Genomic DNA, 23,418 nt, shown 5'->3' with positions numbered 1-23,418 from the left:
TCGTGAGCATCCTCAGCATCCATAAGGATTCTGCCTGCCAAATCACAGGCCTTTTCTTGACACCTGATCATCTCCTCTGTTTTGAGTGGGGTTAAGTGGCTGGCGTTCAGGAGTCTCTCTCACTTTCCATTTGCTGTCTTTGGTCTGCAGGCTAACAAGATTAAAAATCCTAAAAAATCTTGTTTCAAATAAGCAGATGTGACCCAGAAAACATAGAAGAAATAGATCTTTCGAGTAGGAGAATGCCATTTTTACAGCCATTCCTTCAAGCAGAATTGCACTTCGAAGTTAGCATTAACTTTGGTTTCAGAGTTCTGCTTTAGCAATGAATCTGTTTGTATTTCCTGTCTGTTATGAAACAGAGGCAGTTAATTCATTGTAACTGTCCACCTCGTTTGGGCAGTCACAAGCAATTCATTCTGCTTTTTCTCTTTTTTTCCGAAGATGATATTATTTTGGCATTCAATGACTTGTGGCATAACTGTGGATGTACATGACTACTTGGCTGTGATACTTGCCTGTCAAAATGCTTTGTCCCTGGGTATGCCAATATCTATCATTTTCAAGTTATCTTTGACACTTTTTCAAAGGTCTTTTCTCCGTTATGTTGTAGTGGCTTTGCCCTTTGGGGAGCTTCAGCTGCAGAATGCTTTGAGCATCACAGTTCCAAGCAAAAGCCCGGGGTGGATTATCTACGTGTCGTACAGCCTTCAGTATTAAAATGCTTTGTTCCAGCAGGGAAGTGGGTGCTTTTCACAAGAAGCTCATGTCCTTCTGGTGAAAGGATGAACTCTGGTTTTTTTTTCACTAGTTGGTATTTGTTCTTGGTCTCGCGCACAGAGGTGTGAGTTGCAAATGCTGCCTTTGTGCAACCAGACCCAGCAAGGGGAGGAAATGGCAAGCAACAGAGGGTGACACATGCTGTGTGAAGGCAAAGGGGGGTGCTGTTCCTGAGACCTTATGACACCTTTGAGGCACTGTTCAGAACTAATTGTTGAGGATCTTCATCGTTTGCCTCCTGGGCAGACCAACTGCTCTTCTTTGGCGGATCTACAGTGAACTTGCAGGAAAAACTGAGGTCAGAGATATAGTTGGTTTCATTTGCCTTCCTGTATCTATTTCCTTTTTACCTTATGTGTCCACTGAAGCACAGTTGAGTTTTCAGGTCAGTGATGCTCCAGTATTTCAGACCAGCCAATTCCCATCCAAGTGGTGGCCTTCTGCTGCAGACTGTTCAGCAGAGCCTTTCTGGAACTGGGCCCACTGTCAGAACGTGGCTCCATGGCTTTCCTCTGCTTTGAAGAAAGGCCTTCAGGTTGGCCAGGAAGGGCAGGTCATTATAAATGTCTGCTGCACAGAGCCTCCTGCAGCCCCACATCAATTCTCTGCAGTGAAGTGCAAGAAGGAAGTCTCATTATCTCCTTTGAGCCAGGAAACTATTCCACAGAACAGAGACTTTGAAAGGGTATCTCTACATCATGCTTGCAATCACGGCTGAAATATGTAGCCCACCATAACCTGACCAGATGGCAGTTTGCAAGCATGTATTTCTTCTATTTTCATTGCTGAATACTCTGCACCTTATGCTACAAAGAGTTAGGTATAGAAATCACAAACAGTGAGGGAGATACTGTGAAGTACTGAAAACACGGGGGAAAAAGCACCGATGTGACGTGCTCATGAGGGCTCTGTAAGCTGCCTCTGCAGAGCTGCTGAATTTGCAGGGGGTCCTTGCCCTATAGCTAGAGCAGCTGGTGTGCTCGTATGAATCCATGCAGAGAAGCGTGGAACACTTGTCCCTCGCACAGTCATCCAAATATGGAGGATACAGAGCAGGTCTGTTCTCTGGTGAGCTGAGAGGTCTTGGAAAAGTAGGGTTGTGCAATGGGTTTTTCGTGCTAGCTTCCCAGAGAATGCCGATTGATCTGCAGCCAGCAGACACGTATGTGTGTGTGTGTGTCTCTGTGTGTGTGTCTGTCTTGGAAGATCTTTCTGAGCAAATGCTAAAGCCGGTGCGGGGACAGCCGGTTTGAGCTGCTCGATGAGGAGGTTACTCACTGACCTGAGGCTGTCCCTGCTGCACTCTCATCCCGCCTTTAACATCTACTGATTGCTCACTAACCCTTTGCAAACTTTATAAGTTTATCCTTCACATAAAATGCAAGAAATGGAACCGTCTGATTATATTAATCATTGGAAGAGGATGTACTACAAAGCTATAGTGCTAGTGAAAAATGTTTCCCCTTCAAAGAAAGCACTGCTGTAGTGAAAATGAGTATTTTCGTTACTATTCTGGGTGTCAGTCAGAGAGAGGAAGAGCACAGGTTTAACTGCCTACTTCACTATAAGCTCTTTGCTTCACATCAAGGCTTTTATGAAAAGATTTGCTCTTGAGCATTTGCTCATCCTAGGCAGGAAGGTAGTGAGCATTTCTGGTGATGGAACAGACAGGCGTCTGCCTCTTCAATCCGTAAACCATCACGTAGGACCTAAGCATTACATCAGGGCCAGGGCTCTCATTTAGCTCTGCTCTGAAACCAGGAGACCCTTTGGTAAAAGCACAGTGATTTCCTGCCCTCCTTCCAGTCCTGGGGCAGCCCTGCAGGAGTGGCCTCTGTGCATTGCTACGTGTTTCCTGCCATCAGCACCGCAGCACGGTGAGCGTGGGGATGCTGGCACGGTGTGCTGCCAGTCTGTCTGCATGAGAATTCCCTCGCAGGCAGCACAGGTGAAAGCCATCTCCATTGCCAACAAATGGGGTGAAGCAGAAGAAACCAAGATAACAAGCAGTATAGCTCCGGAGTGTACATCTTTTCTCAAACATATCAGGATCCAGTCCCAAAGCTTCTTAAACGAGACAGCCCTCATCTTGTTGATCCAAATGCCCACATTCCCTGCCTGATGGCTGAGGTTATATATAGCCATCTATATTAAATAGGCATGGCTAGCTTTTAGAAACAGTTTCTTGTCTTGGACCTGTGGTTTTTATGGTCTGAGCAACTGCAGGCTGGAACATTTGTTGGTAATATTAATCATTTTTTACAGGTCTCACTGGAACTGTTAGTCAGATAATTAGATGAGTTGAACCTGCAAAATTGTGCATGTCAATTCAGGAGAATATTTTTAAAATTAGTTACTGTATGTTAACGTAATATACGGCATTACTTTGCTGCTCTGTTTCCTTTTAGGAGTACTAACTTATTCTTGCAACATATCCTTGCATCAGCAAAATAATGTGTTGTATAAAAGAAATATGTTTCCGTGTGAATATAGTATACTGTTTACTCTAGAAGTCACATTTTATTAATACAGTGTTTTTATTAATATAACACTGTCACTTCTTGAATTTTAATATTAAAACCAAAGGTCCTCTGATTTATGTATTTACCATCTGGCTAAGTTATTTAAGTTGCTTTTCCTTATACATTTATATGTTGTCCACCTCTTGCTATTTCTTTATTCCACAGCAGTATCTAACCACATGCACTGCCATTTCTGAAGATTTCACGCGCTCTCCATCACTGTGAAGTCTGTCTCATTCACTAATCATATCTCAATAGGCAGATACAGTATGAATGGAAACAATGGGTAGCTTTGTTGCATTAGTAAATTCTCCTATCTGCTTACTGTCTCACAAAGAGAGCAAGCAGATAAAGTGAAGTCCAATCTACTAAGAAGCATAGAAACAAAAGAAAGCAAGAACAGACTTTTTTTTTTTTCCACTGGAAGAAGGATTTGGATTGTGTTTTTTCCACCAAAGGAAGCCTGGATGCTGAAGTTGGATTTATGTACATCAACAGAGAAGCTTCAGCAGTACAACCCAAAGCTGAAAGCCTGAAGTCCTGATTCCACTTTTACCGAGCTCAAATAATGATCCAGAAAAGATGGTGTTTTGCAAACTTCAGGCATGTGGTGTTGCTATACCACACATTGTTTCAGGAAAAACAATGTTTCAGACTAAATTAATACACTAGCCCATTTTTAAAAGATCTCTTTTTGCATAACAGTTGCATATCTGAAAATGCTTATTTAAGTCATGATGCTCAAGAACACTTGGTTCGTAAATTAACTTTTGATTGCCTTAATCACTCCCTGGCCCATTTCCAGCCAAGAAACATTCATATACCAGCCCTAAATGTATCAAATGCAATTCATTCAAAGTGCACATATTAGACCTGGACAACCTGAGAGACACAGAAATGCAAGGTTGAGTTTAGGGCACAAGTCTTCCTTTAGGAAGCGATTAATCCAGATTTTAGCATAGCTTTGTTATTTTTAGAGTACAGAAAAAAACGAGTGTTTTTGGAGTGAAATTCTGGCTTCGTTGAATTTAGTAGCAAGAAAAACTCTGAAGAACTTCGGCAGAGTTAGTATTTCAAACTGTGTTTATTATTTTGAGTCCTGATGCCAAGAAAAGCACCCTGACTTTTCTGGGAGCTCGCTTCGTTCAGCTATTTCATGTATCCATCCAACCTGAGTGTCTTGAACTGAGACTCACTTCCTTACCAGATAGGTTTTTCCAAGTAAAGGTTGCTTCCTGTACTTTGAAATGGTGTCAGGAATTGAAGGTTAAATTATTTTGTGTGGGTGTTTGAGTACTCTGTTAATCTGCTACTTTGTGATTCCTCTTCTTCTTTCATTCTTTTTTTTTAAGTAACTTGCTTTTTTATTGCAGACTGCAAAAACAGTACACTTGAGCTTCCATACCCATGCTTCTTTCTGAAATGTTTTGCTTTAGTTTCCTAACTGTCGTCGTGCTGTGAATTCTGCAGATTTGTTTATAAGTGTCACGTGCTTCTGCTACATCTGCATTGTCACTGTTATGGTATTTTTTCTTTCTGTCTGTTTCTTCCACAGGAGTTTAACAAGTAATCTGCCCAATGTGAATCTACCAAATGTGAATCTCCCTAAAGTACCAAATCTACCAGTTAACATCCCACTAGGCATCCCACAAATGCCTAGCTTTTCTGCACCGTCATGGATGGCTGCTATTTATGATTCTGAGTGTGTATTCAGTTCAAATTAGATCTCATTTAAATTTAAAGTCATCTTGGCATGGATATGTATTGTTTGTTTCTGTGCATTATATAAAACTTTAAAGAGTGATACAGTTAATTAGACGTTTTCTGAATGAGACACTGGTGAATTTCTGGCAAGTGTATTTTGAGGGTTTTTTGTATAAATCTTCAAAATTTTCTTACTCCCACTGAGAGTTTGAGCAAGTATCTTGCTTTACAAAACAGCTGTCACCAATGGGACACGTTCTGGCCAACATATGAAACACGGAGTGCATAATGGGAAACGATGTGTCTCAGAAAAGAGTTTTGTCCAAAAGAGAAGATGAGCCAACTTCAATGCCAGTCAACCAATTTCTGTGGACCAGATGTAGATCTAACACTGAATTTTATTTAATGCAAGTTCCACATTCCCCAGATGATAATTACTGTCTTGATTTTGACGAAACAGATGAAACAGGAAAAACTCTTATTCGGGTTGTGAGAGGGCCCAGAGAGCAATTGAAATTCCACGTCCATCACTGTAGCCTGGGTAATCCTTTGGCCAACTAAAGAAAGATATTTGCAAAATGAACCTTTGACTGTGGATGGAGAAAATGGGCACTGTGTTAATGCAGTTGCCCCCTAGGAGCCTTGGGCTCTACTCTGGCTCCCTGTGTGAGCTCGAGGTGCTCAGGAGGGCAGCTCTGCTTATCCCCATCTGAGTACACATCGGGCAACTTCTGCTCTTACTCCAGTTTTCCCCCTAAAGGTCCCAGCCACCAACCAATGCAGAGAGAAGTGGGCTAAGCCCAGACTGCTGCTTTGGAGGCAGCTGTCTCCTAAGGTGTCCTAACGCAGGACTTTGGATCACTCCATTTCTCCTGGGTTAACTATAGTTATGTTAATATGAGATGGTCTCAGTCAGCTCCGTACAGATGAATTGCTTTTTCCCTACTGTGTCCTTTCTCTTAAAGGATAAAACCAAAGAAGCTTCCCAGATTCTCCCCCATCAGTGTTACTGGAACACCCTAGTTTACATCTACACCTGGGGTCCACCAAATGCCTCTGCCATGCACAGACGTTGCTGTAGAGCACGTGGTAATGAACCATAAGTAAAGCAAACACTGGTATTTAATTTTTTATTAGATTATAAATTTTTCTGTTTCAAAACGATACAACTCATATTCATGCTAAGAGAGCTATATTAAAGGCTAGATTAGGCAGTTGCCTGTAAAGAACACTTGAAAGTTTTAATCTTTTTCTCTGTGCATGCTGTGTGGTACTGCCCTTGAAAAGATAAGAATCATGTCATGACAGAAAATTGGATAATCCCTCTGAAAATGTGAGCATTAATGGTATATTGCAAGCTGCCTGTGTGACTAGAGTAATTGCAGTGCTCACGAGCAAAGTATTAACAGTGCAACTTGGAAGCAAATCTAATATAATCTAATATATTGTTTACTCACATGTAGTCCTAATCAAAAGTGAGAAAAAGACCAAAAATAATAATTCTAAAATTTTGAAACCAAATGGGTGTGATAATGTTGCTGTGGTAAATACCAATTACTGCATTTGCACATACTTAATTATTTCAGACATAAATCCGTGCATTTCCAAAACTGGGTTTAGACTGCTAAAGCTTACTTTCACCCGAGCAGAGGTTTGAACCAGGAGAAACCAAAGATCAGTGGCTAGATGAGCACTGGAGCCTTCTGCACACCTGTCCCCTGGTTGAAGGAAATGCCTGATTCTTTATCTTTTCACTTTCCTGGTTTCCTTTTACTCACCCATCCCCTCCATCAAGGATGTGTTACCTGTCGCTTAGTGTCAGATCTGTTTCTCTTGCCATGGAGATGACCCATCCTCTCTATCATTCTCCCTGCTAGCACAGGACCACAGGGCCCCGGCATGTTGGGACCATGGTTTTCACCTGATGGTAGCCACTTACGCGTTGGCTCCGATTTCCTCTGGCATTAACTCAATGCAGCTGGCATCTGTCACAATAGAAACACCCTCCCTCATCTGTTTCTATAGATGATGTCGGCACAAGTGGTGATGCATGGTGTGCTAAATATCTTACAAATTACTGTGTTAGCATTAGTGGTATGCGAGGAGGGGGTCGAAACTCTTAAAGCTCCCTTGGCAATTGTTCTGAAAAAAGTGAGGGAGATGGAGAGAGGGAGGGAGAAGGGCTACGGATGCATAAATTTCTCTGCACAAACAGAGCACCATCGAGTTCTATATTTTTGTTCTGTCAGTGGAGGGTTGGGAGATATAATTATACTGTGAAAAGAGCCGGTGTAGCTGCAGGACCAAAGACTTCCATCTGGGCAAGGGTGTGGGTTCGAGAATACAAGCTATGGAGAGAAATTTAGAGTTTTGTGACGGGCCAAAGATGTTGCAAAAGAAATTATAAAAAAAAAAAAGGAAAATCTGTTGTCCTATAGATGCCTTTGCAAGAGGCGGATCTGTGGAGAGGTGCAGCAGTCAATCCAGCCAGAAGTCCTGGCTATGAGATGCCCAGCGCCCTCAGCTCCATGGACTTAGCCCCGTTTTGTTCCAGCTGTTAAGAGCTAACGCGTGTCCTCGCGCACCACTTGTTAGCACTGCCCTTCCCCGGAGCCGGGCCCTCAGCGGGCGGGACGAGGCCACCTAAAGATACGGTTTGGAGGGGGGAGGATTGCATGAGACCCCACATCTTAATAACTGCATACGTTCCGGTATGGTAGTTATTATTGACCGAGGATTTTCTACCGCAGTTTCTGGCCTTAGTTCTTAATAATCGCATACGTTCATGTGGTTATTAACTAAGGCTGATTTTTACCATACACACATTCTTCCTGTTGATATGTGTGACTCGGTGTTGTCTCACTCATCTGGTCTGGAGAGTTTTGTGAGTTATGCCAGCAAGGTAGATTAGGCAACTGTATGGTAAAACTCAAAATCCTGATGGTGGAGATTGCCAGCGTTGTCCTGTGTATGAAACTACTGTCTGCTCCACACTTGTTGCAGGAATGGTCTCCACATCAGGTTACAGAGAGCATGATGCCACCTATGACTTTTGTTCTCCTTTTGCCCTGCCAGCAATGGATCAGGCACCTCAGAAGACCTGTTCTGGAAACTGGATGCACTACAGACCTTCATCCGGGATTTGCACTGGCCTGAGGAGGAGTTTGGGAAACACTTGGAGCAGCGCTTGAAGCTTATGGCGAGTGACATGATTGAGTCCTGTGTGAAGAGGTACGTGTGCACACGAGCTAGACAGGAGCTCACAGGGAGCAGCACTTGGTTTTGTGTCACTATCAGAGCTTTACTCATGGCCCCAGCTCACCTCTGCCCAGCACCAGCTGAGCACAAAGGCACCCACTGCTGTGAGCTGTGAGCTGTGGGCTCCACAAGCACGTCTGCCTGTTGAGACTCTGCAGAGTGTGTATTCATATGGCAGTGATGAGTTGATCGTTGGAATGGATGATCTTAGTGGTCTTTTCCAACCTTAATTATTCTGTGATTCTGTATTCACGAGAATGCAGTAAGGCAGTGAACCACCCACAGTTTCAAGCTTTACGGGCTGTTAACTTGTTGGCACCTCACGAGAGGTTGAGTCTTTGTAAGTGCAGTTTGGTGTCAGCAGGGCTGAATGCTGAAGGCATAGCCCCGAGTAAGATCCCAGCTAGAAAACACAGATCCATGAGGAAAAAAAAGAAAAAAGAAAGCAAATAAAAAAGAAAAAGTGGTTCCTAAATGGTGATAGTGTAGCTTGGCACACAGGCTTCACATCTGCTGTTGAAAGAATAAAGCCAGTGTATCATCAGCGCGTTGCAGGATGCTCACCTGCAGATCTTCCAAAATAGAGAGGTTTCTTTAAAAACTTTCAAACACACAGGCAGCTGTCATTCTGAAAACAAAATGTTAGCATTAAATTGTCAAACTTCCCACAGTAATTTATGTTCATTTGGTGTCAGAGCTGATTAGGCAAGAGGAAGAAATGAACTTTGCATTCCATCGCACAAAAATTAATAGACAAAGAGACAGACCAAAGGCAAAACGAGTGCCAAATCCAGCTGGTACTGCTAATAATAGATGCAATGTGTGATGTGGCTGTTCTGTACCGCAGTTGCCTGGCCACTCTGCAAGCGTGAGCATGGGGTTTGTTGTTCACACGTTCTCACAGTCTGGATATCCAACGTCACCATAGAAGAGGGCATGGTTGCTCCCTGAGACGGAGGCAGGAGGCTCGCCTGCTGGCAGCAGGCAGCTCGAGGCCAGCTCTCACCCTACTGAAAGCAATGAAGTGGCCGTGGTGTCTTTTGGTTTGAGTAAGTTGCATTGCACCAGCTGGTTTTAGTCCTTTGGCTGGCATGAAAGCCAATCTTCAGTTGTCAGGTCATTATTTAAGAGTGAATGCAGCGTTGTTTGTTCCTGTAAGCAGCAGATGTTCTGCTGGAGCCAGCACAGGGCAGTTTCTGGGCTCTGCTCCTTTTGAAACTGGACTTTGCCCCATCCCAGGAGGTGTTCAAGGCCAGGTTGGATGTGGTCCTGGGCAACCAGATCTGGTGCCCGCTTGTTGGCAGCCCTACCCATGACACAGGAATAGAACTAGATGATATCAGAGGTCGTTTCCAACCCAAGCCGTTCTATGATTCATGATACAACAGGCAACTTTGCTGCATCTGCAGTGCAGCTGTAGCCATGATGATCTGCAGAAATAAGATTAGGTGAGGTTGGCTGAGATAACTGGGAAAAATAAGCACATTTCCAGGTACATCTGAGGAAGGATTTTTGTGCCTGAGAGCTGGCTTTTTCCCTATTGCTCCAACCCTTCTGCAAATAAGTTGCCCCTCTGCAAAAACCTGGCCCAGCTTGTAATGGTATGACTATATATAATGGTTCTGAGCGTAAGTAAGTAGGAATATGCTCATCTCTGTGAGGAGATGGAAAATCCCAGTCACTTTTGGTCCTTTCAGTAATTATCAAGATTCTAGTCCCCGAGTCCAGGCTAAATCTGGCACTGGTAATTAAATCAGTTCAAATGCCACTGCTGATGTAAACCAATATGCTGCTTTCCCTATTTATATCACCTGCAAACAGGGCCTGGCTAAGGTTTCTTTAGCAATTTCAGTTTGACACAACATTTTTCTTCGCGTCTGTCTCTGAACTGTTGAATGCCATGGAGGAGCCACCCCGCCTTCCACGCTTGGTTGTATTTCGGGGCTGTTAGGAAAGCAGCCTTTGCAAGGCAGGGCTCTTCTGCTAATACATCCAGGCAGCAGGACCTTCATACCAGTTCGGATCTGATCCCAAGAACAGGAGTTTCACATTTGTAAATTAGTTTTCATTTGTGTAAACCTTGGGGGATCTTTCAAGTTCGGAGTTACTCCTGAGCTGCAGATGATATTATTTGTTGTTTCTAAATAGAAGCTTCTATGTTAAGTTGTTGGCAGATTCTGTCTGATGTGATAATTGTTCTGTGCTAGGTTAGATTAGTGAAGTACTTCTGGAATCTGCTGAGGGGCTCAAGAGAAAGATGATGCAGTGCCCACCATGCTGCGGGGCTTCCTGATGCTGGTCACATACAGCTTGGTATTTTCATACACAGCACAGATCAAATTCTGTAGTCTTTGCTTCCAAAAAGCTCTGTGTGGGCTCATGTATGTTCATCTGTACATAACTGTGCGTGTTAACTGAGATAGGGGAGGTTTAGGTTAGATATTAGGAGGAAGCTTTTCGTGCAGAGGGTGGTGAAGCACTGGAACAGGTTGCCCAAGGAGGTTGTGGGTGCCCCTGGAGGCATGCAAGGCCAGGCTGGATGTGGCTCTGAGTAGCCTGGTCTGGTGGTTGGCAACCCTACACATAGCAGGGGGGTTGAAACAAGATGATCTTGTGGTCCTTTTCAAACCAGGGCATTCTATGATTCTATGATTCTGTTCTAAAGGAGATGAGTTGGATGAACTTTGAGACACTTAGAAAGTTTTGGCAAGCAAAGAAACTCATGCAGACCCAACACCATAGGGATCCAACAGTGTACTTTCAGTAAAGCAATGAAGAAAATTTGTAGTAATATTTTTTGTAGTAGATGTCATCAGGCAATAGTAGCTTCCTGTAATGCACCAGGCTCGCTGTTTGTGGTTGTAAATCAGCTAATGCATCCAAATGATAGGTGTACGTTGACACTGCTGCTTGTAGCATCATCACACTGTTTATCAAGCATGAGAAAGTCATAGTGTCTCTGAAACCGTTGCACACTTTATAAATAGTGTGTATTCTGGGGAAAGTGTTTCTTTTTAAACTGGAAAAGCACTTTTAGTAGAAGCACATTTGTAACGATTGTACTGTAACGCTCCCAGTAGCACTCAGCTTTCTGTTTTGTTGAACTCTTCTAAGCCTTGTGTTTCACATTGTTACTAGCTTCAGTATTTTAAAAAGAAACTGAAGCATCTTTTTCTGCTTTCCTTAACAGAACCAGGATTGCATTTGAAGTAAAACTGCAGAAAACCAGCCGATCAACAGATTTCCGAGTCCCTCAATCAATATGCACCATGTTTAATGTCATGGTAGATGCCAAAGCTCAGTCAACAAAGCTTTGCAGCATGGAAATGGGCCAGGAGGTAAAAATGCAGGTTCTTCTTTTCACAGCTTTTAAAGGCAACGGAATGAAATTTCCTATCTCCTGTTGTGCTGGGTTCAGAGACGTGTTATCAGTTGTGAATTTAGCCTTCATATAGAGTGTGCGGATGAATATGCAGGGCGTTGCTCTCAGATAAATCTGATAAATATCTACACTCAGAATCCCAGTTAGGATTAATCTTTTCAAGGACTGTGGTGTGCATAAGGTACCTCTGAAGCTTGCTTAATGTGAGGTGACCATATGTATTAAATGATTAACCCCATTTTGGAGCCAGGTATCAGCAACAGACTTCTGTGTATGGCTGTTTTCTGGATACAAGCACATGGAAAACAGCAGTGCCAAATTGTTGCTGAGATTCTTGAATGGAAAAAGAAATAATAACTTACATAAGTAGACTGAAATTCCATTGTGACTTCCTTGAATATAGGCTGTAATTAGCAAGCGTGGTGATCTTTCTGAATTTCTGGGTTCTTAATGAGTTGTTAACTGGGGACATTTTGGAGATCAAGCTAATTCCAGTAGCTTGAATGCAAGCTCCTTGCATTCATAAAATCTCCAGGTGAAGTGTTTGCATGGCACAACTGCCTCCATTTGTAGCATAACCAGGCTCTCTCTGCGTCTTCCCCTGCTCACGTGTAATGCTCAGGGGTTGCAAATTTGCCTGAGCTGCTGCAGGATGTGTTGGGCATAGCAGCACTGAGCCTGTGGCAAGCAGCACTTACAGGGGTAAGAGGTTTTAACAGCGGAACTAAGAGACCTGCAAAGCAGATATAAATTAGCAGTGCATAAGTTACCATGTAGGGCTGCAGTATGGTGTACACTCTCCCTTTTTCTTTTCCTTCTTTTAATGTGTGTTTCCACACCCCATCAGTTTGCTTTTCATTTTGGCTACCCCTGCCTCACCTTCCTGAAGCTGCAGGTTGAGGTGCTTGTACAAGGGAGGAGTCAAGGTTAAGGAACAGGACTCTGCTTTTGGGCAAAGGGGCAGAATGCCACCGCTGCTCTTCCAGTCCCAGTGGGAATGATGGAACAGACTTTTTAGGGTTTTTAGGGAGATTTTGGCGTGGAACAGCCTTCTGATTTTTTTCTTGTGTGCACTGTACGTGGGCAGGCAGACTTGGTGCACTTTCTGCCCTCATTCTGGGGCTCCCTCCCACCTTGTGGCCTTTCTCTGAAGCCCACCTTCAGTTCTGCTCACTTTATCAGATACTTGAATGCATTTTGAGAGCACTACCCTGTGAAACAAACACCCATCATTTCATTTCCATTTCCTTGTCTCTAAAGGCAGCTGTTAAAACATTTGGTAAACATACTTTACCATCTTAAATATTTATTTTTCCTCTGAATTTTTAATACATCTAAGGGGATAAATGTATGTATTAAATGTTTCTCAGTTGGTCTAGTATGTTTCTATTTAATATCTAAGGTCAGATGGTCCTTAGAGAAATACAACGTACACACAATCTGTTACATGACAAGGCAAGATACTCATCACATAAAGTCAAGTTGAATCATTGTAGTGCACTGATTACGGATTGTAATAATAGAGCTAATAGAAAGCCTCATTGAACTCTGCCAGCAGCAGTGGCTGCACTGAGCAAAGCAAACCAGTTGGGTGATCTTTAACCTCAGGCATTTTCCTAGGTAATGCAGAGGGAAGTGTTGGTAGGAAGGCTGCTTTAGGAGCCAGCCATCTCTGAATGCTGCTCTGGGCATCACTTCACTTGCCAGCACAGGGGCTGCCCCAGATTTTGTGTCCTAATGGGAAGGTGTGGTCAAAGCCCTTTGGACACTGCCTCGGTGTTTGCCTAGGGCCCTCTCCAGCTATCAGAGCTGCATTTTTATTCCATCAGTGTGCTTATTTGCTTTTTAAGCATCGTCTTCTGGGAATGGAGAAGTGCAGGCTGGTGCCATCACCTTTCATCTGACCGCCTTAGTGCTGAGCCCTGCCTCCACCGGCCCTCTTCCACACCTCCTTCATTTCTCCTCCATCCTCAGAGCCCTGGCAGCCCTCTGGCTGTCCTTGTTCTTTTCTCTGTCTCCTCCTCACCTTCCCAATCTGACCACCTGCGGTTTCCTTCCTGAGGAGCCAGCCAAAAGTCTTCCATACGCACACAAAGTACAGTTCCAGAAGGAAAACAAGGTGAGGAAGACAACCCCAATACACACTCAGCTCCTGTAGTATTTTCCTTAGCAAGTTCTGGCCTTGTGTGCTGAGGACGTCAGCAGCTCTCACCCATATCCAGCTCTTACCAGTCCCTCTCAACCTGCAGCCAGGTCTCCAGCTATGTCAGCTGTGCCAGGTCCACCTGCAAGCTGATAAGGCCTAACTATATTAAACACACCAATCATGGGTAACTGTGGCTTGTACAAGGGACTCGTATATGTCTTGACATCGAAATGGAATCTCCAAATGCAAACGCTGCTTGTTGGTTTGTTTAGATGGGAGCAGCCTGCCCTGCCCCAGTGGGCATGTGGGCAGCACTGCAGACCTCTGCCCTGCTGTTGGACAGCCCATAGGGGACTGCCAGCAGATAGTTCGTGTCCTGTTGTACTTGCTGCAAATACTACAGGCAGGAGTCTCTGACATTTCAGTGGAAGGTTTTGCTCACATTTCGTCTTCCCTGCTAATTGTTTCTGTTGCTGTGCATGATGCTGTTATCATAACCACATTCAAAAGATCCTTTGTTGTGTTGTTTTTTCTTTAATTTGGCTTTTATTTATCTTCATATTTTCTTTTTCCTGTCTTTTGCACTTTTCTCTTTATTTCTGTCCCCAATCATCTGAAAAGTTTGCTAAAGAGTGGGTAAGTGTGTCTGACTTCTTTTCTTCATTCTAAATTCCCGTGTTAATGTGTTGTTGTCACAGAACAAAAAAAAAAGAAACAGTAGAGCAGTTCAGACTGCTGACAGACATTGAGACCAGCGTCTAGCATTTGTAAAGCCCTCACAGTCTTCGTTCCCAAAGTCTGATTAGTATTTAAAGCAGATTTGTCTCTTTCAATGTGATTTGATGTTAACATTTTAAAACAATATTAATGCCAAGTGGTAATGAATATAGTGACTAGCACCAGTGCTTGAAATGTTTGACTGAAAAATCAAATGTTTTGTGTTGGAAAGCAGTCATAATCAGCATTTTCTCAGTCCATTGAAAATAAGAATATACTGTATGTTTTCACTAATTAAATCTTGTATTGGAAACAGGTCTTTTCTAAATTAGTAGAAGACTGTATTCTAGTACCTATCCTAGCCATATTGCAGCTGATTGCAGCAGAGCTCCCAAGCTGAGGAAGGTTTGGCATGTGCAGAAATTGGGCTGCAGACAGACACAGAGCTGCTGCGAGCAGCGGCTGCGGTCACCAGTGCTGAGGTGAGCTGCAGGGCTGCTAATGCAAAGAGCTCTGCACTTGCTGCCATCTTTTGCATGAGAAAAAAAAATTGCTCTCCATTTGCTGAGTTTCTTTAAAATCTGTTTTGGAGTCACTGAGCATAGCATTTGGACAAGTGCTTTATTTTAACTTCATACCTGCTGAACCTGACACATCACACTCCTTTGAGAGCTTTGCTGAAGTACCTCAGTGGTTCAGCCCATGGAAAAGTCCCAGTCATGGCAAAGCCTCCCCTCCCTTGTGTGGCTGAGGCTCCTGGAGCTGCAGGCATGCAGAGAAGGGAAGGGTTGCCCATACTTCATAAAATGATGGAGGATTTGCCTGTATTCAAGGTCTCTAAGTGTAAATAATCACAGGCCACTGTAGTAGAGCACACGAGAATCAGCTGCATAGTTCTTCAGGCTAATACTGCTGCAGTGTTGTAGTTTGCCACAGGAAGACACTGATGACCGTAAAGCTCTTGCCTGTGATCTGATACTAATCTTCCACCTTTCCTTTTGTTTTTCTTTAGCACCAGTACCATTCAAAAATAGATGAACTAATTGAGGAAACTGTCAAAGAAATGATAACACTCCTAGTGGCAAAGGTAACCTTCAGCTTCAGGTGAAGTGATTCACTGCTAACATTGCTTTTTAATATGTGTTTCCATTAAAATATGACACATTAAGATGTTGAATTGGCTTCTTGTTTTTCACAGGAAAGATCATATATCTCCCCCCCCTTTCATGGTGACTCTTTGATGATTAGGAACTGCATGAGATGCATTACACTGTTAGCAGGATTGGCATACTAGCCCAGAAGTGGTTTTAAAGAATGGAATTGCTATCTGTGGGGTACCAGCATCAGCCCATGCAGTTGGGTAGCACTGCTGCGTAGACGTTGGGTGTCACTCAGGGTGGTCACTGCCCCTGTGATCACCGTAGGGACCCAAAATCACCATATCCTTTCCTAAGAAAGTCATTTACAGGCAACAGTAGTGGGAAATGCATTCCCAAATGTCAGGTTTCATTGTTTGGAAATTGTGTTTTTTATCAGACTCAGCTCCTCTAGATCGGCTGCCAGCATTTCCCAAGGAGTGTTGTGTAGGTCTGGTAACACACGGGGTGCTGGGAGGTAGGGAGGAAGATGGCAGGGTGTTTTTTCCTGTAGTTTCAAACTTTCTGAGAACAAGTCATCCCTATTATACAGTGGAGACCTTTAAACATATGCCAGTTGGATTCTTCCACAAGAACAGCCATCTAGCTGCATGCTTGACACTGTGTACTGGAGCAAGGACCACCAGCTTCTTCTCCGGGAGAGGCTGTGCTGGTTGCCACATGCCATGCTGCACCCACATCCCATCCCCACGTCCCATGGCCCCGTGTGTGAGGGCACATTGTCCATCCCCTTGGCAATGCTGAGAGCTCCACTGCCTTCTCCGAAGCCAAAGCTGATTTGTACACCCTTGTTCAATTATTGAAAATAATCACCGTGGTTTTTTGTGTTCGTAGTTCGTCACCATTTTGGAAGGAGTCTTGGCCAAACTGTCTAGATACGATGAAGGAACTTTGTTTTCTTCTTTCCTGTCATTTACTGTAAGTACAGACAATATCTTCCTTTCTTTGTTGTTTTTTTTCCTGAGCTGTAATCTCCTGCTCTCCCAGGACTAAATCAGCTACATAATAATTGTGCCTTTCTGCAATATTTGGACACTGAAATTCTCATATGAGCAGACAAACATCATGCTCAGTACTTGGATACCTGAGAAGCATAGGTCATCGTGTTGTAGCAATATGTAAAGATATGATCAGTTAGCATGCAGGTTGGTGGAGTTCATTCTGTTGAGGAAGCACACGAAGCTGCACTGTAAATCCAAGTTCCCTAGTTAAAGAAGTTGCTTTATTGCACCTTGCATGACAGGTGTGTTCCTTTCATTCTTCTAGCCATAACAGTGAGCATTGTAAGAAACTAAAGGAAATCCAGGGAGTGCCATTTTTCCTTCTAGAAGAGAGAGGGGAAAATACCCTAACCATAAGGTTATGGATTAGGTGCCTGTGATGTCATTTCTCCCCAGCACTGCAGAAGCAATCCACAGCTCATCACATTAGGTGTTTACTAGAAACGTGCTGGACAAAAATCCAGGCAAAACTGACCTCAGTATCCTCAAGGTTTTAGCAATCTGTGCTGCATTCCAGAAAGGCTTTTGGACAGCTTTTTAAGCAAACACATAGTAAATGATTTCCGAAGGTCTTCTGAAAGTGCATGGCTACAGAATTTACAAGAGCACTTGGCTTCTCTCATCAAAAGATCGTGCACTCAAATGCATGTGTATGGGGATGCTTGGAAAGTTGCACTGAAGTTCTCATAGACCTCCAGGTCTGTGAGACCTATATTGCGAGTCCACAACCTCCTGGGCAGCCAGTTCCAATGTCTCACCACTCTTACTGAGAATAATTTTTTCCTAATATCCATCTGAAACATCTCCTGGCACAACTGAAGGCAATCACCTCGCATCCTGTCAGTTACATGGGAGAAGAGGCTGATCCCCACCTCTCCTTGGCCTCCTTTGAGGGAGTTGTGGAGAGCCATAACGTCTTTCCTGGGTCTCAGTAAGGAGAAAGAGGCACTGCAGAGGAGCAGGGGGCTTCCTGCTGGGCAGGGAATGTCTCTCACTTGGTCCCAGTATTTGCTGGGTGCGCTGGGCAAGAAGAGGCTGAGGGACAGCCTTGACCTCTTCAGCACTGTGCTTGAGAAGCCTGTGCTGAGCAGCACCACTCCCTGCAACTCTCTGTGTTTAGTTTTTCCAGTGCTAAATACAGAAATTCTCTCTTGTTACAGCATGCTTGCACCACCTCCCACGTTTTCCCTGTCTGAACAAATACAACAAAGTGTTATGGTCCAAGCCACTGAGATCTAGGAAGCATTAGTCTCCCACCCCCTTCTCCCGACTTCTTTTCAGCGCGTGCTTTCCAGGCTCTCGGCAAGTGGCATGTAACCAGGGGTCTTGTGACAGACAGTTTTATCACCTAGTAGGCTCTCCTCATTTCCAATTCTTGCCTCGAAATTTGAGATAAAATTAACGCATCTGTTGTCCTAATAAATTCTCACTAGCCACTTCCCCTTGCAGAGCACTTCGAGAGGAAAATACCCTTCTAAATTTGGCCAGACTTTTTTTTCTTTAAATTTTATTTCTATTTGTTGCCACATTCAAGTGCATCTCAGCAGCAGCCCAGGCCCCGGATGGGTGTCTGCATGTGAAGCTCCACTGAGTCACAGGAATGACAGCTGCTAAAATTCCCTTTAATCTGGATGGCCTCCGTAGGCGGAGAATTACACCTACAGTAATTAAAACTAAAGACTGCATATTACCCGAGGGAGACAGAAGTAAAAGATCTTATTTTTGTTCTGCACAAAAATTGTATGGTAAACTGAGACGTTTCATGGCAAAGTCGCATCATTTGTGAAAAATGGCAGCCTAGCAAAAATCACACAACATCCGGCAGTTTGGAAATCTCACTGAACGTAGCCAAATCTGAGTTTAAAGAAAAACAAGTAATTATTCTGATTAAAGGGGAGTGGGCAGGAGAAGCAGCTCAGTTTTGTTGTGGGTGGAGGGGGGGATGGCAGGAAGCTGCCTGAACTATTCTCGCTGCCTTTTGGCTTGGGGGAAGGAGAGGCGGTGGCACTGGGCTGGGCCCAGCAGCCCTCCCATCCAGGTTTCCCCTGGCTGCCCCAGGAGGGAGCAGTGAGGATAAACGCAGCTCTGGGGCAAAGTGCCCAGGCAGCTGCTGGGATCAGGGATACCTGTGAGTGAGATGAGCATTGCCTCTTTGCAGGGAGCCAGCGCTTGGCACAAGGCTTAGGGAATCATAGCATCATTAAGGTTGGAAAAGACCTCTGAGATCAGATAGTCCAACCACCAACCCATCATCACTATGTCCGTTAAACCACATCCCTAGTGCCACATCTCCCCTTTTCTTAAAAACCTCCAGGGATGGTGACTCCACCAGCTCCCTGTTTTGCCACTTGCTTGGCAACACATGGCTGGGACTTGCCCCGTACCCCTCCAGCCTTCTCTGCCCCCAGGAGCCAGCACTGGGGATGGCCCCATAGCCCCTCCTGCCCTGCCTGCACCTGCTGCCCAGGCACTGTGAGTGCTTGCAGCGTTCACCTCAGCAATTACCACCAGTCTGGTCTTTTGTATCGCCTCATTGTGCTTAATTATGCACCCCCCACACACACCATATGAGTACTTCCACCCACTCTCACATTCTGTCTCACACATACATTCATTCTCTCATTCGGGACACATAATTTATTCATCCCAAGATGCAACTGTGTGCATGTTATATTTAGGCTGTTTTAATGGTAGCTTTAGAAATATTTAAAAGCAGGTGAGCTTTTACACCCAAACAAAGATGGCCGGCAATGCTTACCCTAATTAAAAGCAGAAGTGTTGTGGAAAATCCCAGCTAGACACTTTCTAGACACAGTGCCTTATGCTGCATTGGTGAAAGGGTCTTTCTGGCCAGCTGGGAAGCTGCTCAGTTGGAAAAGTTGGACCTGGCCTTCAGGGCCACCCTACCACGTGTGCTGGGCAACAGGCTACCACATTTGGGATCTGAAAGGCTCACAAGGACACCTCAGAGTGCAGGATCCTCCCTGCAGTACTCCCCAGAAAATAGCATCTTTAAAAAGGGCAGAAGAAAGGTCATCGGGTATCATCATGCTGCTGACAGAGGACAGGAGGCTGAGGGGCTTTGGGTGCTGTTCTGGTGCACCATGTGAATGTGCTGTCCTGATGCCAAAGCACCCCAGGTGGTGCAAGGTGGGATGCACATGGGCACAGTGCTCGTGTTGGAGCCTATGGCTGTGCAAAGAGACGCAGTGCTCACTGGAGCCACCCCTGAACCCTAGGGCACAGCTCCCATGGGGACAATCGCTGCTCAGAGTGATACATGATGCTGAGTGTGGAACGAGGCCACCCCAGGACAGTAACAGGGTGTCCTGGTGAGCCCCATCCTCTCGCTTAAGGAGAGGAGTGAGAAGCACAGCGCCCACACTCATCTGTTGCTATTAGAGCTTGTAGAGCAGTGAAGTAGAGCAGAAGTCACCCAGACAATGACAAAAACACCACTGTTCCCTATTATTTTAGATGGGAAACATATTTTTTGTCATCCTTTTTCCCCTACTCAACACTGTATTGTCCTGAGTCTTTGCCTACAGAGCTATTGCAGCTGCTCAAAGGAAAAGCCTGAAAGCATATTGATGGTGACGCTGTTCTTGTTCCTTTCACAGGTGAAGGCTGCTTCCAAATACGTGGATGTACCCGTAAGCACAATTTAAACAACTTGTATAACAATTTGCTTTGTGCTTTGTTTTATGGCATGTGTAGCAACCCACATTGCACATTAACAGCCGAGGTTGAATCCTTGGCCCTTAGACTTCTAACATTTGAACTAGAAAGAATGTCTCCACTTACCTTCTTACAGAGACCTTTGAGGCTTTTTAGGCACTCCTTTGCAGATGGTGTCAAAAAGGTACCACCATAATGCAATTGGCTTGAACCACATTAAAAATCTAAAAAAAAAAAAGAAAAAGTTGAAAATAAAAACAGGAGCAGTGCATTCTGTTAATTCTTCATTTGGACTTGTGCAAATACAGAACAATTTCCAAACAAAAAGGTCCAGACATGTTAGAACTGAGCCAACACACATCTAACACATTAGCTAATGGATTTTATTTTTGTTCTTCTAATTGTTGGTTTATTTCTCTTTTTTAGAAAAAAAAAAAAAAATGACTTTATTATTACTTTTGGAAAATGGTGAACTAGCAACATGTGTTTGGGAAATTGTTAATGAAAATAATTTTTTCCTTTTTTTCTGTAATTGGTACAGAAAAATTACATGTCGTCAGCTCTAATTAGACCTTGATTCATAAGGCAGAGAGACCTTCATGTTCTTGGAGCACTTACTTGCCAGAAACACAGTTAAATGAAGTTCAAGTATCATTTGTGAACGTTGGATGGAATAGGGGGTCACTGTTACGTTACAGGCAAAGAGGTGATTACAAATGAAAAAGATTAGTCCTTAATACAGCACACAAATCCTGCATTCAGTCCGTCTGGTCAGTGGACATCAGGAGTGAATCAGTTGAGTTTGGTGGCCTGCACATGTAGTGGGCAGGCATCTCGTGGATGCAATTGGGCTGCATGTTCTCATACGACAACATGACAAATTTATTGGGCATCTCAGACTGCACCTTTTGCACTGTTTCTCCTGAGGTAATGAGACTTTCCCAGTGAAGTGTCTACACATTTAGTCCAGAATGGAGAGGACAAGCTCTGGAACACCAAGAGCTCTTGTTTGCTTTGAGATACCCAGCACAGAGATCTGCATCTTGTTCTCTTTGAGCAGTAGAAACAAATTACTGAGAGCTTTGGAGACAGAATATACAACCAACGAATGTACAGACATTGTAGTTACAAGGAACACCAGAGAGCTTGTCTACATAGTTATTACACCAAAGCAGAAAAGATAGGATGCTTACCTGTATCCTGGGCTCACTTACAAAACTCCAGCAGAGCAGATCTCCAGAAGAGACCCTTCCCTACTGCTAGTCAGCTCTTAAATGGGCCTAGAAGAGGTGCAGCCAGGCTCCACCCTCCAGCAGCATGGGTGAATTACCTTCACCTGTGCTGCCTGGCTGACTCCGTGCTCGCCTCAGGTGATCAATCAGAGGTTCAGGCCGTGGTTCAGCAGTTCCCTTACAGAGGGGCACAGAATTCATTTTTCCCGTCCTAGCAAATGTGGAGATTCTTTATTTGACATTCCTTGTCAGTCAAGTGCATTTTAATATTAGTCACCATGAGTCTGAGCATAGAACTGTTCTTCTGGGGCACCCAGCATAGGAGATGATGTCAAGTCCATGTGGTCTCTCCCACACCGATGGCTGTTCTCTCCCACTTGCTCACTTGAATGTTTACATTGATTCTGACGAAATCAGCAGCCAGCCCCACACAGCTCCCAGCCCACCGCCAGCACCGTCGTGCTGCTTCAGGTCCCTGTTGTAGGGGAAAGAGGAGAAATGGCGTGGTTGAGCAGATACCCACCGGTTAAATCCAGCTCGGCAGGCACTGCTGCTATTGCCCAACACAAAGCAATGCCTTCAGTGCCACCTTGCACGATCAGCCTGCTGAAAATTGCTTGAAAGTGTAACACTTGACTAGTGCCACGTTTGTTTGTCCTCATTGTTTTTCAAATTAATACCTTGTCATTGTTTCAGTAGGTGTTAAGAAATGTTACTAGCTTCCCAAGGGCTGAGCGCTGGCCCTTCGCTTGATAATTGTTTGCTTTGTATTAAAAAACTCCCTTCCTACTGCTTTCCAAACTGTCCTCATTTTCACCCTGGAAATTACACAGATGTGTTAACTAACTTCAATTTGCAGCGGCTGACAATCGTATCTTGCAGAGAAACGATACTCTGTGATCTGAGGTAAATCACAGCAATGGAAACTAATGACACTAGTTATTAACAAACTTGCAATGTGCCATGGAAATTTAAGATTTTGTGGCAGCTCTTGTAATGAGTCGTGTTACAGTATTTTAATGGCTTTCCTTTGAGGTAAGTTGGATTTCAGTATACCAAGCAATGTGAACTCAGGATTTTTTTTTTTTTTTTTAAGTATTTTCCCCTCCAACGGTATCAGTTCCCATTTTCCTTAGGGAAATGCTCTCATCCCTGTCTGGTGTCACTGCATGGCTCTGTGCTGGGCATGGGCACGCTGTCCCCATCCCCATCACAGCAGGTAAGGAAGGGGTGAATTGCACGAGGACGGCAGGAGAGAGATGGAGGAAGAGAGGCAGTGCTGGGGGTATGCAGAGGAGGTGCTCCCGTGATGTATTCATGGTTTTTTCTCTCTCTCTTCTCTCCCCATGCAGAAGCCAGGGATGGATGTTGCTGACGCCTATGTGACATTTGTCCGCCACTCTCAGGATGTCCTGCGTGATAAGGTCAATGAGGAGATGTATATAGAAAGGTTATTTGATGTAAGTAAATGCCTTCTCCTCCTTGGACACCAAGCAGGAGAGACCCAAAATGTGACAAAATAAGACAGGAGGATAAGTCACATTTTGAGAAAATTTATTGGTTATAGCTTTAAAAAATAAATAAATCCTTCCTTTCTTTCTGACTAAGGCTCGTATCTGCTCTCTGCCTGCTTTAAATCTCTAGTGTACTGTGTCTTGGTCTGTCTGTGCCTGGATTTCAAGGGAGCAGCATCTTCTAAGAGAGCCCTGACTATATTTAAGCTTGTGGAGAATCTCTCTATAACGGCACATTTCGGTCATTGTTCTCAGTGTGAAAATTGGAGCTCATTTGCTGAGGACCTTCTATCTCCTGTGCACAACTCACAGTGTCTGTCACTGACG

General features: G+C 44.2%; 1 protein-coding gene across 2 annotated transcripts in view; it reads left to right on the top strand.

Moving 5' to 3' along the window:
* CADPS (calcium dependent secretion activator) overlaps positions 1-23,418 on the top strand; it is a 173,426-nt gene that overhangs the window by 134,666 nt on the left and 15,342 nt on the right. Inside the window, exons 20-26 of one of the 2 annotated variants that reach the window (XM_042880801.1) lie at positions 4,858-5,004; positions 8,082-8,237; positions 11,455-11,602; positions 15,522-15,596; positions 16,501-16,584; positions 20,288-20,320; positions 22,930-23,037. In XM_042880801.1, the coding sequence (XP_042736735.1) occupies positions 4,858-5,004; positions 8,082-8,237; positions 11,455-11,602; positions 15,522-15,596; positions 16,501-16,584; positions 20,288-20,320; positions 22,930-23,037 (751 nt within the window). The remainder of the gene's footprint in view (positions 1-4,857; positions 5,005-8,081; positions 8,238-11,454; positions 11,603-15,521; positions 15,597-16,500; positions 16,585-20,287; positions 20,321-22,929; positions 23,038-23,418) is intronic. The other variant, XM_042880802.1, reaches the window with a different exon arrangement.

The sequence above is a fragment of the Lagopus leucura genome, unplaced genomic scaffold (assembly GCF_019238085.1).
Source record: "Lagopus leucura isolate 7727_CA_CO unplaced genomic scaffold, USGS_WTPT01 Super-Scaffold_100028, whole genome shotgun sequence".
NCBI classification, from domain to species: Eukaryota; Metazoa; Chordata; class Aves; order Galliformes; family Phasianidae; genus Lagopus; species Lagopus leucura.
Note: the sequence above shows the minus strand (reverse complement) of the source record. Positions and strands in the feature narration are given on the sequence as shown.